The following is an 18364-nucleotide window of genomic DNA, read 5'->3' on the forward strand; positions in this document are numbered from 1 at the left end:
ATCAAATACAGGAACCAAAACCAAAACCGGTCTGTTCCACCACCTCTCGCGCTCTTCTTGCTCTCTTGTCTTGTCCATACTTTTTAGTGCATTTTTAAAACAACAATTTCCACTCAAAAAGCTTGATGTTAATTCAGCTTCAACAATTTACCCCTTGTAGTGGTTGTTTCAGGCTTCCAAATGATTTTGCATGCACAATTAATGAAACCACATGAATTATTAATGTCATCTGATTCATTCGTATACTACTATGCAAGGGACTGCAAGGTAGCTTGTTGAGGTTATCTGAGATGGCATTATTGATGAAAGGTCATTCTTTGATCTTGAGCCGGATTGGCGTGAACAAGTAAAGGATTTTAAAGACAGTCGTCTATCCCAGAGCTACGTCAAATGAAGAGCTTATGTGCACCTATGAACCAAGTGGTGACACTGAAGGAATATTAAGAGACGTTTTTGATGAAAATCACAGTGATAACGATGATGCCTTAGAGACAGAATGGGTCATGAGTGATTGTTACATGGATGAAAAAGAAGACGCTGAGACTGGCTTACAAGTGGATGACAACGATCAGGTCACTGGGGAATTACTGGGTTGCTTTTATCAGTGGTTAATCGACTAGATGGAGGAAATCGCAGCGACGAGAGTGCCAAACAATACAAGTCACAAGTGGAAAGTGTCATTGCAAGGTTGAGGCAGAGAGAAACGGAATCCAAGGGAGTTCATGAGAAACCACCATCAGTGTATGTACTGTTGCTGTCCCGAAAGGAGGGAGTGACAGTCCTGAAGAAACGGCTGTCCTATGCTGTGGAGAAGTACCAGCCTGTCACTGTTAGGTCCTATTTGATGAGTTTTACCCCTCTTTTACATATTTCTGACCCAAGGGCGTCATCGTTCCAACCACCACCTGCAACTGCACAGACCAATGTTCAGGCCTAAGAATTATGGGGGTCGCACTTTTTCATCTTGTGCACTAGCACTATGGAACAGTCTCCCTCTTGATGTGTGGAGCGCCCCATCAGTTGAGACTTTTAAAGTTAAACTCAAAACGTTTTTATTTTATAGTGAACTCTAGTATCTTGTCATTCTATATTTGTCACTAATTTACGTGATCTACTTTTATCAAATTTGCTTTTGTTGATATTGTATTTATTAAATTGTTGCACATTGTAAGAGCATTGAGATTTTAATGAAATGCGCCAGAAATAAATTATTATTATTATTATTATTATTATTATTATTATTATTATTATTATTATTATTATTATTATTATTATTATTATTATTATTATTATTGTAGGCTAGGTTGCAAGAATTAACACCTAATGCATTCGGCCTTACTAGTACTTGGTGTCCTCCGTCAGACCATGATCAAATTCTCAACATCTATAGAGACACCCTAGAAACAGACATCATGAGTGCCAAACCAACACACATCCGTGACAACTTAACCCACAGAGAACATCACGCCCTTAAAAAACTACCATGACGAACGGACGTCGTCATCAAACCTGCAGATAAAGGATCTGGTACTGTGGTGATGGACAGACAAGACTATTTAAACGACTGCTACCAACAATTAAACAATCAACAGTTCTACAAGAAAGTCAATGAAGGGTACGTTTCTCCCTCAAAAGGCTTCTTTCTGAGGGCCTTATAGACAAAGAAACTCACAACTACTTAACCGCTCAAGATCCTAAAGCTGGTCGTTTTTATATCCCACCTAAAATCCACAAAGCTGGAAATCCAGGTAGACCCATTGTCTCAGCAAATGGGTATCCTACTGAAAAAATATCGGAATTTGTTAGTTTCCATCTTAATCATTTGGTGCAGTCACTCCCATCTTATGTAAAGAACACCACCCACTTGTTAAACAAACTTAAAAATATCGACGTCCTCCCCAGCAATCCCATACTTGTTACCCTTGATGTGTCATCTCTATACACGAACATCCCTACATGCGAAGGAATCAACACATGTAGTATAGCTCTTGGCCAACGAACTGAAAAATCCGCCCCTACGGAATCTATCTGCGACCTTCTAAGAATGATTCTGACTATGAACAACCTTGTCTTCAACGACGAACATTTTATACAACACCACAACATGGTACGGCCATGGGGACCAGAATGACACCTGCTTACGCAAACCTATTTATGGGGGAATTTAAGAGAAAAGCACTAAAGGATTACGCTGATCAACCATTTCTCTGACTTCGGTACATAGATGACATTCTGATGGTTTGGACACACAGAGAAGATAAGCTAGACAACTTCATCACATACCTCAACAACATCCACCCTACTTTTAAGTTCACAACTGAACGATCTACAACTTCTATTCCTTTCCTGGACGTTAATATTCAACTCGAAAATGGAAAAATCAAAACCGATCTCTATTGCAAGCCTACAGACAAAACACCAGTATTTACTACACTTCTCAAGTCATCCTTATCATACAAAAAAAGCCATCCCTTACAGCCTAGCTCTCCATTTACACAGGATTTGCTCCAAAGACGAATTCTTCCAACATCGATCAGCAGAATTGGTCTCATATTTACCAAAACGAGCCTATAGAGACCGTTTTGTGAAAGAACAAATCTTAAGACCCAAACAGAAACCCAGAAGTGAGACATTACAGGAACATAACCATGATAAAGATGAATCCAACACCCCAGTCCCCTTCACGATCACTTATAACCCAGCACTACCTAATATGCAAGAAATACTTCACAAGAAACAACCTATTCTCAACTCCACAGATCGCCTTCAAAAAATATTCAAAGATAAACCATTCATCATTTACCATTGTTCACCAAACCTTCGCGACCTTTTGGTTCGAGCAAAACTAAAGAACACCAACATGACACCAAAGCTCACCCCTGGCACTTTCCGCTGCAACTCCACTCATGAATGTCTCACCTGCCCTTACATTGACAATGGAAGAACTTTGTACACTTTTAGCAACACCGGCGAAACAAGACAAATAAAACAACATATAACCTGTAATTCTACTAACCTTACATATATGATCGAATGTAAAAAAATGTAAAAAACAGTATATAGGGGAAACCAAATGTATGATCTGTGAAAGGCTCACAAAACACGGACAAGCGACAAACAACCCGCATGACCCCAACTCTACAGCAGCAGTCCCTACACACTTCACCTCACCAGGCCACTCTTCTGCGGACATGCGACTCATCCCTCTTGAACTACAACCCACCAACAATGCCTCCTGCCATAAGGCACACAAGGCTTTTCTAATTTAAAGAGGGAAAACATTATCTCCAGAAGGCATTAACAGGAAAAACGAATGCTGAACCTTTATATATACACTTTTATATTTTTGTTATCTCATATTTACAAGTATGCTGTCTTCATGTCATGTATTAGCCAATAATTTTTTTCCATGTATTTTTTCAAACTTTAATTTAAGGAGCCGTTACTATATTTTCCTTCAGTATAGCTCTGGCCCTGAGGAAGGCTAATTCTATTTGTCAAAATATTGGCCACTAATAAATCTGCCCTTTGCTGTAGTGTCAGCCTTGCATTTAGTTTTGTGTTTTCTAGGTTACCATTATATGTGAACTTTTGGTTTGCTTGAAATCTTGAATTCTGTCATTTGATATGTTTTTTTATTTGAAAGCTGACATTGATAATATCCTGTTTAGAAGAATACAGATTTACTTATATTTTGGGGGGTTCTTATAGAAACATCACAACAGATATGCTCTTCTCAGGATACTAGCTGTTCACAACAGACCATCAGCTCTACACAACAGCCAAGTTGTTGTTCAGACGTTTCCAGTTCTTCACAAGGGCCAACCCTGAAGCAGATGCCAGCATTTCACTAGACACCAGCTGTCCTAGGCAATCAGATTTTTGTGAAGTTTTAGATTTGTCAAGCTCACAGTACAGTACCCCTACTACCTTCAGACAGTGTGACACTTTCTGGACTTCAAATCTACAAGGAGGATGTGCAAACTGTTCAACCAAAGGCCATGATCACTGACACAATAGTTTTGTTTTGGTTTAAGTAAGTAATGGGTCATTATACTGTGTGTATGTCTGGTTGTTTGCAGCATATATTGCGGCTTTTAGCGTTATACTTAATGCCAGGATCATATCATTGCATGAGTAATATATATGACTTTGTATTGTTCTTTCAAGCAACAACTCCAGTGTATATTTCCATATCCCTTATGTGAATAACATACGCATTTCAAAATGTTTTACTAGATGTTAGTCATTTTCAAATGACGTGCTTGACATGTAAATAACATTTTATTTTCTATCACATTTTTATTTGCGCAAAACATTATATTCACTGCAAGGTCAGTAAAGTTAAGTTTTTCATTGCTTCCTAGTAACGCAGGTCCACATCAGCCATTGGCTGCCAGTCTTTTTAACCTGCAAGATCAAATAAAGTATGTATGCATGTATGTATGGTGTGAATTTTCCAGCTTTGTTATAAACTTGATCACTTGGTGCATGTTTATATGCCTTGTTCCAAACTTGATCACTTGGTGTATGTTTATAGGCCCCGTAAAACAAAAGTTAGATTGATTACCTTACCAAATAAACAAGTACAACAGGAAACAACAACATTTCAAATGTCCGATATTTTTAGCCTTGTAGCTGTTTGACAGGTTTTGTGTAATCACTCTAATAGAGGAACGCTCACTACTTAGTAACAGTAAGTATTAGTCAGAAGTTTGTTTCACCGTGAAGTAAAATCACTCTGTATTATATATTTAACAGTTTCAAACAAATACAATTGTAAGTTCTGTTCCTTTGTACTTTCAACATGTCATCAAATACACATTTGCATTGTTATACACGTTTCTCGTCATCACTACGTTTTCCCGTTTCACATAGCCACTATGGGTCATTTTCAACTCTTTCAACCTCCCCTTCTTATTCGTATCATAACAGCACTCACCTGCCTCCCCAAGGCAGCATTCACTGCCGTTTCGGTATACTAGTTTCAACAATAGTGCCTTGTTAAATAACAGTTGAATTTTATTCACTTTTCTTAAAAAAATTAATATTAAAAAATAAACTTGTCATTCAGTTCTCGTTAACAACAATCCTAAGGGTGGGATACAATAGCCAACAACAAATTCATCACAGTTTCTCTGATGAAATAGAAAAAAACTTGTCATTCCATTCTTATGACTTCGTATTGTTGTTTCAGGCAACAACTCCAGTGTATATATCCCATTGTCAGTACCTATTTCTGTACCACTGTATGTGGGGAACAAGATGTTGGTAAAAAAAGGCATTGTAAGAAAATGAAAGGGAATCTCTTCAAAGATCAATAAGTTATTTGTGACTGTTACATTTACTCTAGGTTTTTTGTCTGCTTCATTGACTCCCTTTTTGTGCATTTATGAAAAAGTTGCAAGGCTGGGGTGTTACTTTGGAAGGTGTATGTTATATGTTGGTGGGGTTGCAAATTTGTAGGGAGGTTATTTTCCAAGTGATAAAGGGGGATTTTTAGACTGCCATTAGATGGTATCTCTCTAGCGATCACATAAGTTATGTGTATAACTATATATGCGTTATTGAGCAGTTTATTGCGAGCAAGGGCTGCAACATTTCTGGGGATTGGAAGTATGGCTCACCCAAACTCTGAAAGGAATGAGTTTGGGCAGGTGTTAACTTTGAAGGATGGAGAATTTCTTGCAATTCAAGGTCAATGTTAAACTGCATCATAAGTACTGGCTATAGCTGCATAACAACATGATTCTTTGTAATTTTAATTAACACTGTACAGGAGACCCATAGTAAAGACAGGGGCTAAGTGAAATTCATAGTGATAAGGAAAAAAAACCTCATTTGCATTTACTTTCAACACACTTTTACATTCGCGACTACAAAACTAGTTTCGTCAAATAGACCTCGTCAGTTGGTAGCCACAGTTTGTTTTTAAAATACAGATGACTTCATATAATATAGCACAAGGAATAACCCAGCTCAGTTGAAGGGCTGGGAGCATAACCGACTTATGTCGAATTTCAGCCCGTTTTTCGATGTAGCTCGGATTTGTCCAAACTGTTGCATGTGAACTGCAATTCGATTGAAAACCATTGTCCAGTATTTTTTTCACGCCGCTTTGTGTTTCGTATCAATGCCATTGAGAAATTTTACCATCTTGTAAAGATATATCGGTAACATTATAGACACTGGATGACCAAAAGGACAATGCACTGAGGATTAAATACTTGTATTCAATATACACTTGTTGTCTTCGAAACACGGCACACGAAAGCGGTGTTTTCCGCGGGAGCAACGAAAAGAATGCTGTCACGCTTTTATTTGATTCTGTTACAAACTACTACGTACGTGACAGGACTGTCCGAAATGTAAACAGTTACATTCTCCAAGAGAAAATGTGTCCATTTCCTGGCGTAAAATCCAACTTTGTCCCGTTTGTCGACATATCACTCTTGATAACGCAAAATACTAGCATTCTACACGATTAACAGGAAGACATGTAGCCATTTCAACGATTAACAAAGAATAACAACGATTAACGGCAGTTCTATTAAAAGGTAAAGACTATCTATTATTTTTAAGAGCGGTCGGTGTTAACCGTTGAAAATCTATGTTAATCGTGCTTTTATTGAATCATTGCCTTGAAATTGTCAAGTTAATCGTTACATACCGAATTTCAAGCCTGGCAAACCACAACTAAGGCTTGCAAAACACCTTGCACATGGCGGGATTTGTCTCTGATGCTCCTGCGGGATTTGATAATCGAATGGAAAAATTCGCCACGGCACAGTCATCACTACCAAGTAGGGATTCTTTGAACAACATTTCCACCAATTCCTGTGAACTGCATTCCTCAATTTCATAACTTTTCAAAAGATCCATAGATGTCGTGCGTTTACAAACTTCACCAAACAAAAGCGAAACCAACTAGCTAAGTTGTTTATCCCGACTGCCTTGATCTATTTTGGGCTTGTTACAACCCGCAAAAGCAAACCATGATATCATCTCAAACGTTACTTATAGAAACAACAACTGGTGCGGCTAAACACGGCTCGTGGACAGTGGAAACTTTTAGCCTACCGATAATTTGGAAAACGAGTCTGCCGTGGACAAAACCTATAAAAAAATTGGCCTTCCAAGCGCGTTCACTTGTAGACAAGCAAACTGCCAAATCCCCCTCCCCCCCCCCTGACTCAATGTTGTCTTTTGGGTCACGAACAGTTTCCTGGCAAGCATCACTTCCCACATCAACATTGCATAAGGGGGAGGGGGGGAGGGAGAAGTAACTGTGGTAGAATTATGAAGGGAGAAATAGTAAGTGAGTGGTTTTTTGGCTGTCTGTGTTCGCTTCCCATTGCATAGGGGGAGGGGGTGGGAGGGAGAAGTAAGCAAGTGGTTTTTGTTCTGTTCGTGTTTGGTTTTCTCAAGGAGTTTTGTCCACGATTGTAAAACCGCAAAATGTTTTCCAAAGCAGGGAGAACCAAAATTCGTACAAATCCGTGCGAAATCGAAAGCTGCGCTAAAATTCGACATAAGGCGGTTATGCTCTCAGACCTTCAGTTGTTTATGGTCTGGTGGGACAGGCGGTTCAAGACGAAGATGGATGAGAATGGGTTGAGGTTGAGGACGTACAAGAGGTATGTTGATGACGTGAATGTCGTTATAAACGCTCCCAGGGGAGGCCTTAAATTTGTTGAGAGTGAGGGTAAGGTGATCCAGGATGAAAGTGTCGCTAAGCAAGAGCAAGACAACAAAGCCAACAAAAGGTGCATGGCTCTAGTCCAGAAGATCGGCAACAGCATTCACCCATCCATTGAGTTGGAAGTGGATTATCCGTCACGGCATGAAGATGGCAAACTACCCATACTTGATTTGAAGGTATGGGTGGAGATGAAAAGAAGGCAGGACGAAAGAGAAGAGGAAGATGGGGTGAGTGTGGTTTTACATGAGTTCTATTCCATGGACGTTGCCTCAAAATGCGTAATCAATGCGAGGTCGGCCTTCCCATGGAACTCTAAGAGAACCATACTCACCCAAGAAGTTTTGAGGATCCTTCTAAATTGCAGTAGAGAGCTTCCCTGGGCGACTATGATCAGCCATGTGAACAACATGATGCTACGCCTCCAGTAATCTGATTGCTATCAGAAGTTCAGAGCGGAAGTAGTGTGATCAGCCCTGAAAGCCTACAACCGTCTGCTGGAGCTAGACGTAAGCGGTGAACAACCATTGTACAGGCCAAGAGAATGGAGACAGTTAGAACGGGCTCAAGAGAGACGGAGGAAACGGGAATCTTGGTACAGGACGGGTGGATTCAATGCAGCGATCTTCGTGCCAGCAACACCAGAATCTGAGTTGAAAGACCCGCACGTGAGAGAGATAAAAGATGTAGGCTTTAAGATCAAGGTTGTAGAGCAATCAGGGATAACCGTCAAGAGAACGTTACAGAGGTCAGACCCGTTCAAGGAAAAGAACTGTCGCAACATCAACTGTCTTGTCTGCAGCACTGGAGGAAAAGGATCTTGCCGCAGTACCGGTGCTACTTATGAGCTGGTATGTCAGGTTTGCCACCATAAGTACATCGGGGAAACATCTAGAAGTGCTTACACTCGCGGTAAGGAACATTTACATGCTCTGGAGCAGTGGGAAGAAAGCTCAGTGATGTGGAGACATTCCTGTGACAAACATGGGGGGGACGTCCTGGGCTTCACCATGAATGTCACAGGAATGTTTCAAAACGATGCGATGTTGAGACAGATCACTGAATCGGTCAGAATTAATCAAGTTAACGAAGGTCAATTGATCAACACGAATGGTGAGTGGAGCTATTTCTGGATCCCAAGGGCTGTTGTCACACAAACATGAAAAGAAGCTACAAACATTACTTCATATGACTATTGCACAATAGGAACTGAACTATATTTTATTTTATTTTATTTTGTTTTATTTTGTTGCATATATATTTTGCTGTTATTTATTGTGTTTTGTATTTTGCCCCCCCATCCATGTAGCGTTATTGTTACTTAGTTACTTAGATACTAGGGTTATTCCTTGTGCTATATTATATGAAGTCGTCTGTATTTTAAAAACAAACTGTCTATTGACGAAACTAGTTTTGTAGTCGCGAATGTAAAAGTGTGTTGAAAGTAAATGCAAATGAGGTTTTTCCTTATCACTATGATGTTGAGTAACACTTTCTTGGCTTCGACAAGCAAAATTTCATTAAGTAACATTCAAAATAATCAATATCAAGCACACCTTTTGTTTCACTCTTCCATCATACAGAGCCATTGATGCAAATATTGGCTCCACTTCCAACTCAAGCCTGAAATTTCAAAAAACAGAAGTCAGTAAATTTTTACATTTCATGATCTATGGTCTTGGATACAACCACTGGAATACAATGGCAAACTTCCGCACAGACCAACACGGGCCAGATTAAAAGGTCAAGCTCAGAAAATAAAGACTACATCTTTATTTAATTATTTTGATTTTGATGTACAGGTAATGTCAAAATACAATGAGACAACAGCCATATACAGGTGAAAAATCAAACTTTCTTGAGTTGAAGACACTTGACCAGAACTCTCTGCCCAAAATGTTCTTGAGGAATAGTAATTGCAAGGACTCTCTTTTCTATCCCATAAGAACATGAGGGATAAAAAGCACAACCATTGCAAAGGGTCACACATCCCAGTGCTTATTTGCTATTAACTAAAGGTACATGTACTAATTACTGTGTCAAATCAAACAGATCAAACATTCAACAAATTACGTCATTAAATGATTTACAAATTTACATAACAACTACACCATAACAACTACAATGCCGCCTCTGAATCATATTACCTGTTGAACATAATAGATGGAAAACAGAGTGTATTCTGAGTGCTGGTGATCCTCTTCATTTGCACGGTCCACCTCATCTCCAGGAGTGCGATCCAAAACAGCAGGAAGCAAGGTATCAGGGTTACAGGACTGCAGGTCAAAAATGCTAAAACAATAAAACAGCTTGCTGTTAGTAATGAATGTATAATGACAGGAAAAATTATTGTACTTATAGCAACACGCTAATATCAACCAAAATCATGCCATAAAAATGGTTCACTCAAACTTACAACAAGAGGAACAAACTTATCCAAGATATTAGGCGTTTCTTATAAGTTATTGGGTATCAATAAAGAGGTAAGCAGTAAATAAACCCCTTTTGGCATCTGCTACAAGGTGTCCCAAGGAAAAATGTCTGCAGAATAAACACCGAGCAACGACACAAAGTTTTGAGAGAAAATGTCAGATTTTGGAACAGTCTTGCAGCCACAGGTATTACCATTCATGATGGAGCAAGGCAAATGTTTATTATTTTATTTTACCCTCTAAGAAAACAGCTACATGTAGTGTTGGTGAAAGTGTGATTGTATGAAAATCCAAATTGATTTGTTTAGTTGATTTTTTCGTGTTCCCTAAGCAAGATAAAAAAAAAAACACAACAACTCCAAAGAGAAATAGCCTGGCTGTTGTATCCCAATTGCATGTTCACTTACACTCAGACTGTGAAATGTGAATGCTAATAGGTAACAACCCTGGCTCAAAGTTTTGCTTAACTGATATCTTACACAGACTCCACTGTAACAGTTCTGTAACTGAATAAAAAAAACTAGAAGGAATATTACCATGATGCCCAGCTGCCCCTGGGTAAACTGTCCTCCTTTTCTTTGCCTGTTTGTGTTAATTTCTGCTGTGATGCGCTCTTACCCAACCAATTGATCGAAGTTTCTTTGAGATCCATTATTCTAAAAAACACACTTTATTCCCAGCATCTTCTACTCCACTGTGTCCAGTTGTTGAGAACGGGGTTAAGCCAACACAGAATTAGCATCAGATTTCAATTTTGGTTTACACATACATGTACACTGTAGCTCCATAGTATGGGTCCCCAAATTGTTTTTGTTTTTGTTTTCTTGGCTTACATGTACATCTTACAGTGTAACTTAACTGTAAGTTGAAATTAACAACAGAAATGCTAAAACAAGAGAGGTGAAGGATCTTGTTTAACTTTTGCTCCAAGTTAGATCAGAGTTAGCTGGCTTTCACACAAGGTGGACCTGTTATTTGTTTGGTAACAATAAAACAAGTGGAAGACCAGTGGCTGTTTCTATCCCTATGCAAAAGAAAAGGAGTGGAAGAGCACCACTCTGGCAATATTAATGTCAAAAATGATCATGCAAAATCCTGAATTAAGCCCTCCTCCTTTTCCACTACAGAGTAATTTGAGTACATTAATTATTCCACTATTATGTCATTTCACCAAATAAGGTCAAGGGAACGTGCAAAATATAGGACCGTAATTCACTGTAGTGTCCTGGTTTGACGCGTTTACAACAGAGCAAATACGGACAAAGACATTTTACTGGCTTTCTGTGTTGTTTACGCGTTCCAAGCACCAAAACTGATGGACAGATACAAAATGCCGGGTGTATTTCAACACTCTTTCTAGAAAAGAAAAGCCAAAATAACAAAATCTTTTTGTAGTGGAATAATAAATCTCTTATTCGATGGTTTTACATATAATACCTGCGGACATTTTGCTCATTGCTCATATTTTTCCTCGCCCCTTAAAGGCTCGAAAAAAACACTACGCAACTCACAAAATATCTGCCCGTACTATATGTAAAACCATCGAATAAGATATATGTATACAATGTAACAATAAAATATTTGACTACTTCACATGGAAAAAGTGTTTCCTGTACACATGTTAAACAAGTTCATTTTCTTACACACACTTGCAATTTTCCTTTTTTGTCTATTTCATAAACTAGACTGAAAAGTGATTTCACAAAACTGGGTGACCGCAATACCTTACGTCTTGAGTCTGGTCTCTCTTCATCAGAACAATGGAACTGATACTTGTTATTAGGAGAAAAAGAAAAACGAGAATGATGTATGATGTCTTAGTAGCAGAAGCTGGAATAATTTTGTAAGAAAAACATACATGTATTTTATTTGTCAGAATTGATACTTCTCAAAGTGAAAATGAATCAGGGTCCGAAATTAACTTTTTTAGGCAGGCGCCATATGGAAAAATGTGGTCGCCAAAAAGCAGAAAAAAAAGTGTCAATAATCCTTTGCAGCAAAACACAAACCAAAATTTTTGGTTGCCAGATGGAAAATTCTGGTCGCCAATTTTTCTTTTAAGAATCAGAACGAAGAGAACGCGTTTGCGTTTGGGGCTGCAATGGCGATTTATACACCTACCACTGACAAACCAAGACGAAAGAATCGAATGCCGGCTATATACGCAGTTTCATAAGACTGCTAAATGTTTTAAGTCAACTTTATACCTTCTCTTGTCTCTACCTTTTGGAGAAGAAACTGTACCCGATTGAAAAACTTCCGGTTGGTTCTTTGCTCTATGTTCAAAACAGTAGACGATCTTTCCTTTCGCGTTCTGTCAAGACGATCGACAGATCGTTATGTTCTTCGCACCAGGCCACAACCGGCAGCATTTCTCGTTCAAAAAACATGGCGGCGAAGCTTCGCACTGCTCGAGCTGTGAAGCGTTGTGATAGGTTTATAATAACAGGAAAATTGGTTTTATACTTCAAAAGCAGTGGAAAGGTAAAAAGTAAGTGACCAAATGGCCGGCGGCTTATTTTTATCGATTTGGCTGAAAATCAAAGTTATTGTTTGTATGATGATCGTGGCATGAAATAGTTAATCGCCCGCTAGCAATCAGTTGTGAAATTCTGGTCGCCAGTGCAAAATTTTTAGTCGTATTGGTGACCAGGAAAGCGCAATTTCGGACCCTGTGAATAGGAATCACCACCACAAAATGTTTCAGTAGTGACAGAAAAAAAAAATCCATATCCCTTACCCATCCAACACAGAAGGGATCCAAATTCCAGGGGGGTGGGGTCTCAAAGGTGAAAAAAAATTTTAAAGGAAAGTATAAACACGCTAAATTGGAATTTCCAGAGGGGTGGAGGAAAGAAACCCTTTCATTGGAAGGGGGGAGGGAGGGGGAATCTGGATATTTTCAGACACTACATCATGACATTTTGGTGTCTTTACGGAAAAGATATCATACAGGTGTATGAAAGGGACGTGTGCATTTCCCATCAAGCACGCTTTTAGTCTCAGAAATTGAAAACTTTGTGTCGAAAAGGCATGTATCCCATAACATCTCAAAAACATTACATGAAGTTTCCATGAATTTTTTCAAAATAACAGACTTTTTTTGTTTTCAAAATAAGGGTACAGTATCTATAGTACACTTGAACACCAGTTCTAACCAAAACAAAGGAAACTGAATAATCATACAGGTGTGTACAGGTCATACATGTGAATGAATAATCATGTTTATTCATTTCTCAATTCTGTTGTTTGTGTCCTCTAGGCCTCGCATTCAAGCTGAATTTTAATATTTTGAAAGGACCCTATTATACAAAAAAAACTTGGAAGCATCTTCACAGTCTAGTACACTTGTAACTTACCTGCGATTAACAATTGCCCAGTCTGCAGAGCACCAATGGATGCAGTCTTTAAGCTGAGGGTTGTCCTCCAGTGGAAACACTGGAGTAGCTTATCCAAAAGAGCATCTAGAAATGTTTTGTAAACTTCCCAATTTGAGCAATCATCACTGCAAGAGACCAGAGTTCATGAACCAAAGAATTTAAAATCAATTCACAACACTTCGATCGATTTGTTAAAACTTTTCTTTAGAAAATTTGAGCATCTGATCAATTTATTAATAACTGTAAATTGTTTCAAAAAAACAACAAAACCTTTAAGTTAACAAAACATGTTTTGACAGAGACTTCTGTCATCTTCAGTTAGTCAATGTACAAAGCGTTGGAAGTTGAATTTATAATAAGTAGACAAAAATGCTAATTATGATAAAAGGTGACAACAAAATGAACATGAGACATGACAATGTGAGGATTATGAGGTCAGGATTATGAGGATAATTTTAGATTAACATGGTGTAATTGTTGATTCAAGGAAGGTTGTTCTCTTTGAATATGAAATGCCTCTTTTATCTTGAGATCGAAAATGGTAACTGTAAATTTTTTAAAGAAGGACAATTATTATGCCAGCTATGGAGCTCAATGTTTAAAGTATCAATCAAGATGTGCAAGCATGTTGGTAACGAACGAGGCTTATAAAATGTCCTACATCACATCTCTCTCAATGCTTGGAATATCAGGGGCTCAATTCCAATCTAAAAATAAAACAAGAAGCTGTTACCAGCTTAAACTTGGGCCATATTTGACTGCATGGTGTGTAAGTCTGCCATCTTTTAGCAATGATAACTTCCAGCATCGCTAACTCCCCAAAATCGATAGATAGAGAGATATAGTAAGGCAATAAGTAACCACCACATAGAATTCCATTACTTGCAGTCAGAATGAAATACAGGGGAAAACAACATTTGTTAAGTAGAATACCTTGTGCTTCATACGGATGCTTTAATCCCCGGGCTTTAATCCATACATTTTTGCCTTTGATTTGGAGACAGAAACCATTTGTACATTGATTTTTTTTTTCAATACTAGCCATGAGTCAGAAATGTATCTGTGTGCCGCCGGGTCATGATTACGATTAATCACATTGCAATTTCCATATGATGAAGAGTAAGGTTATGCATCACGCGTACGTTCTTACGTTTCCCAATGTTCCGCTGTTTATATTTATAAATGCAATACAGGGGAAAGCATTTGTTATTCACCTTTCATTTGCAGGGGAATAAGTTCTAAATTGTTGTAGATTGAATGGCCAGAACTAGAGAGTAAAATGATCTGAAAGGCATTGTGTGCTTACGTAGTAACACAGTCATGCAGATCAGTTTATACCTCGATCTGTCGCTTGTATGTTGCAGCTGACGATAGAGGTTGCTTTCTTTGCCACTCGACATGCCATCATTGCCATCACCTTTTTCTTGTAACGACTCTATAACTCTCTCTGCGCTAAGGGAAACCGTTTGTGATGCTTCACAGCGGACGCCATTTTGATTCGAAAGAACAGTGACCCACAGAATACATTCGGGAAAGGGAGGGGGGCGAGGGAAGCGAGAAAAAATGAGGGAGTTGGGGCTCTCCCCTCCCCTTCCCTTATTACGTTGGCCACACAGGCTACGTCAAGAACGCCACATTCAAGTGTTCTACGCTTCGATTCTACCAAATCTATTAAAACGCAAACTATTGCAAACATTTGCTCTCACCACTGTTCAAGTCTGGATATTTACAAGTCTGGACAGAAATGATTTAAAGCAGTCATTAAGAATTTCCGAGATACTTCTCTCTATAAATGCCAAAGTTTTATTTTTAGCCATTTTAATTTTGTCTTGCATCCGCCATCCTGTATGTGACACATCACGTGGTCATATACGAAGTCTTAGTAGTTCTCTCTTGGACAATCGCGACACAAAGAAAAAAAAATAAGAAATAAATAAGAACATGACCGAGAACTTAACTTGGCGTCTCATGGCCCGGGTAATTAGCCCACACAGCCAGGACTTAAAGGACCCTAGTTAGCCCCCGTCATTTTCGATGCCATCAAAATTATTGATATTGCATGGTGAAGCGAAATCTTATTGCTTAAAGGGACACAGTCACCTTTGTGACCGTGCTGACCTGGACACTAGTTTTTGTCAATTTTGAAAAGCGTCCACCTCAACCCGAAATCAAAAGTACGCGTCGGCATCTAGAAATCCGCTTCAATCTTCCCAGTGTTTTATTGGATTTTCAATCTTTTACTGGAAACCTGTTCCTGAGTATGCTTTTGCTCATCCTATGATATTATTTTATCATATTTGGTTAAAAACAGTATGGATCGCATCTCCAACGGAACACGAAAAGAAGAGGTGGGAAACGTGAAGGCGCCGGGTGGAAGAAATCGCCTGCGTTGACTAAAATGACGAGAGAAATCAATCAAAAACATTGGAGAACAAATCACCATTATATATATTTGGAAAATTACATTTTCTCAACCTGGCAAAAGGTTCGGGCGGTGGGAATCTTCGTAAACGATTCGAACTACGCGTCATGGCTGCTTGGTTTGGAGCTCAGACGAAGACAAGCTTCGGTACACAGTCGATTATCTCCTTGACAAGGAAAACCTTCAGTAGAACCTTGTTCTCTAAGGGTCGAGCAAGCGTTCTTGCAATGACATGGGTTTGGCTCCTGAATTTAGATAACGGAAAAGTTGTAGAAACGAAATTATAAAAGCAAAATATATGATTGAAAGCAGAAATAAAGCTTACCGGTAGTTTTGCTACAAAGTCGTTTCGCTACACTGCAACACAGTCGATTCACTACGTTTTAAAATTGACATATTCTCTAATATTTGAACTCAATTTGCTTCTCATGCACACACTGTGAAACGTAGAAACAGCGAAGATAATTTTCACACGACCGGATACCGAAATAAACGATTAAATGATTCTTCAGCTTCAGAGGTATTCGTTGACGTTTGACTTTCCCTGGACAAGTCCATCAGTAAATTCTCCATGGTATCAAGAAAATGAGTGTTCTAAAATGGCATTAGGTCTATAATCACTATAATAATTTTGACTGGCAAATACTTCGACTCGACAAGGTTTGTTTACATTTTTCAAAGGATGCGCTTCTCAGCGCGAGACTTGTGATGAAGTGTGATATGCAAATCAGCTAAGAAATGGTATCTTATGCACATGTGCACCAGGTGACTGTGTCCCTTTAACTGTAAGTTGTGTTCCTGAAAGTATGTTTCATTATCTTTAGTAGTTTCACAGTTATTTCATTCATTTTGACATGTTCAGAATAAAATATATTATTAAATTCTCAGCCTCGGATATTGCATTTCTAGCATTCTGATTGGTTCACTAAATCTCGGTTATCAGCTCATATACCGTAGTTTGACCTTATATGGAAAACGAAAGCCCCAGGTGTCGCTAAGCTAAATTTTTTTTTCGGCAGGAAGCAAAAGTTTCTTTGGAAAACTGTAGAAAAAAAAAAGGAAAAGAAAGAAATACCAAACAATGCCATCTCAATATAACAACAATAAAAGCCACAAAGTTCAGTATGACACTTTTTAATGGTACGTATCTCTGAAGTTTCCTTTCAATTCTTCAAAATTGCAAGATTTTACGATTTTTTAGATCACATAACAACAACAATAACAACCGGTTACCTTCAAAAATTTCACGATGGCTTGCAAATCCTGGCGGTAAGAGGTTAAAACCGATCGAAGAAATTTCTCAAGAAGAACTTAATGCCTGCCTTTCTGTTTCTACGCATTTACGAGGACTCCAGTTACAAAAGTTCATCCATGAAATCGTATGAGCGGCGACCACAATGATCGTTTCCATCGCTCGGCACCACTCAGCAAAACATTTGCACAAATGTGCACAGCTGACTTACGCTTCCCGATAAGCTTGAAGTTACAGTTAATGCTTGTCTCAGTGAGGTTGTACCTCGTACACTTAGACTCAACTTGCCTGAAGTGTTTTAAAACGTCTGCGAGGAATTCAGTTCAGCATAAAAAAAGCCGTCCTTGATCCCTTCCTTTGCTCGCAGCTGTCGCTCGGCATCTCACAACAAAACATTTGCTCAAATGTGCTCAACTATTACGCTTCTCGATTAGCTGGAACTTCAAAGGCACTTAAATGCTTGTCTCAGAAAGGTTGTTACTTGTACACCTGAACGTATCTTGAATTTGAGATGTCCGGCTTTGTCCGATCTACTTTGCTTTTGATTTTTCATTCAACTCCGTTCGCAATGAGCTGCGCGTGTCATGTGATCATTAAGTTTTGCGCGCTTTGGTCGGAAGTTGTCTCAACAAGTCAACATCCGGACGTTTTAATTTAAAAGAAATTTTTACTTAAAATTAAATTCTTAAAACTTCAACATCAATATCGAAACGGGGAGAATTTAATTAAACAATTATTCCATTCGCGCATGTTGGATATGAGATTGGTTATAGCCAACTCGTTGGCTATTTACCATCTCATATCCAACACGCGTTCATGGAATAATTGTTAAATAGCCAAACTCTCGCATATAAACAAAAACATAAGTTGTGGCTGACTAGGGCCCTTTAAGCTGACGTCTTTGGCATAAAACAAATAGGAGTATCCATTTATACACCTGCGGAGATAGAGAAAATGTGAAGCAAAGTTTCTTGTCTCAGGAAACAACACAACAATGCTGAAACCAGCCTATCCTCAAATTAACATCTCTCTGATCTTCCAATGGAAAGTTCGATTGAAAGTTTGATGCACCAACCACTACCAGGGTGATTTGATTCTAATCTGGATTCCAATTTTTTTTTCTCTGTAGCCCAACATAATCATGACAAAGTGAATTTAACATTTTAATTAATTTGAGGT

At 38.7% G+C, this 18364-nt stretch overlaps 2 protein-coding genes across 5 annotated transcripts in view; one reads left to right on the forward strand and one right to left on the reverse strand.

Moving 5' to 3' along the window:
* The window catches only part of LOC146471090 (uncharacterized), a 19278-nt gene extending 10474 nt beyond the window's left edge, over positions 1-8804 (forward strand). The window contains exon 2 of the mRNA XM_085121116.1: positions 6525-8804. Coding sequence (XP_084977242.1) covers positions 7459-8130 — 672 coding nt within the window. The 5' untranslated portion in view covers positions 6525-7458 and the 3' untranslated portion in view covers positions 8131-8804. The remainder of the gene's footprint in view (positions 1-6524) is intronic.
* Positions 1-18364, reverse strand: part of LOC146471089 (uncharacterized) — a 34393-nt gene that overhangs the window by 13208 nt on the left and 2821 nt on the right. Inside the window, exons 1-4 of one of the 4 annotated variants that reach the window (XM_085121118.1) lie at positions 14850-17776; positions 13491-13636; positions 9847-9991; positions 9256-9322 (exon numbers count right to left, since the gene is read on the reverse strand). In XM_085121118.1, coding sequence (XP_084977244.1) covers positions 9256-9322; positions 9847-9991; positions 13491-13636; positions 14850-14911 — 420 coding nt within the window. In that variant the 5' untranslated portion in view covers positions 14912-17776. Of the gene's footprint in view, positions 1-4265; positions 5248-9255; positions 9323-9846; positions 9992-13490; positions 13637-14849; positions 17777-18364 lie in introns of those variants that run through there. The other 3 variants (XM_085121119.1, XM_085121120.1, XM_085121117.1) reach the window with 3 other exon arrangements.

The sequence above is a fragment of the Pavona decussata genome, unplaced genomic scaffold (assembly GCF_977016875.1).
Source record: "Pavona decussata unplaced genomic scaffold, jaPavDecu1.1 SCAFFOLD_106, whole genome shotgun sequence".
NCBI classification, from domain to species: Eukaryota; Metazoa; Cnidaria; class Anthozoa; order Scleractinia; family Agariciidae; genus Pavona; species Pavona decussata.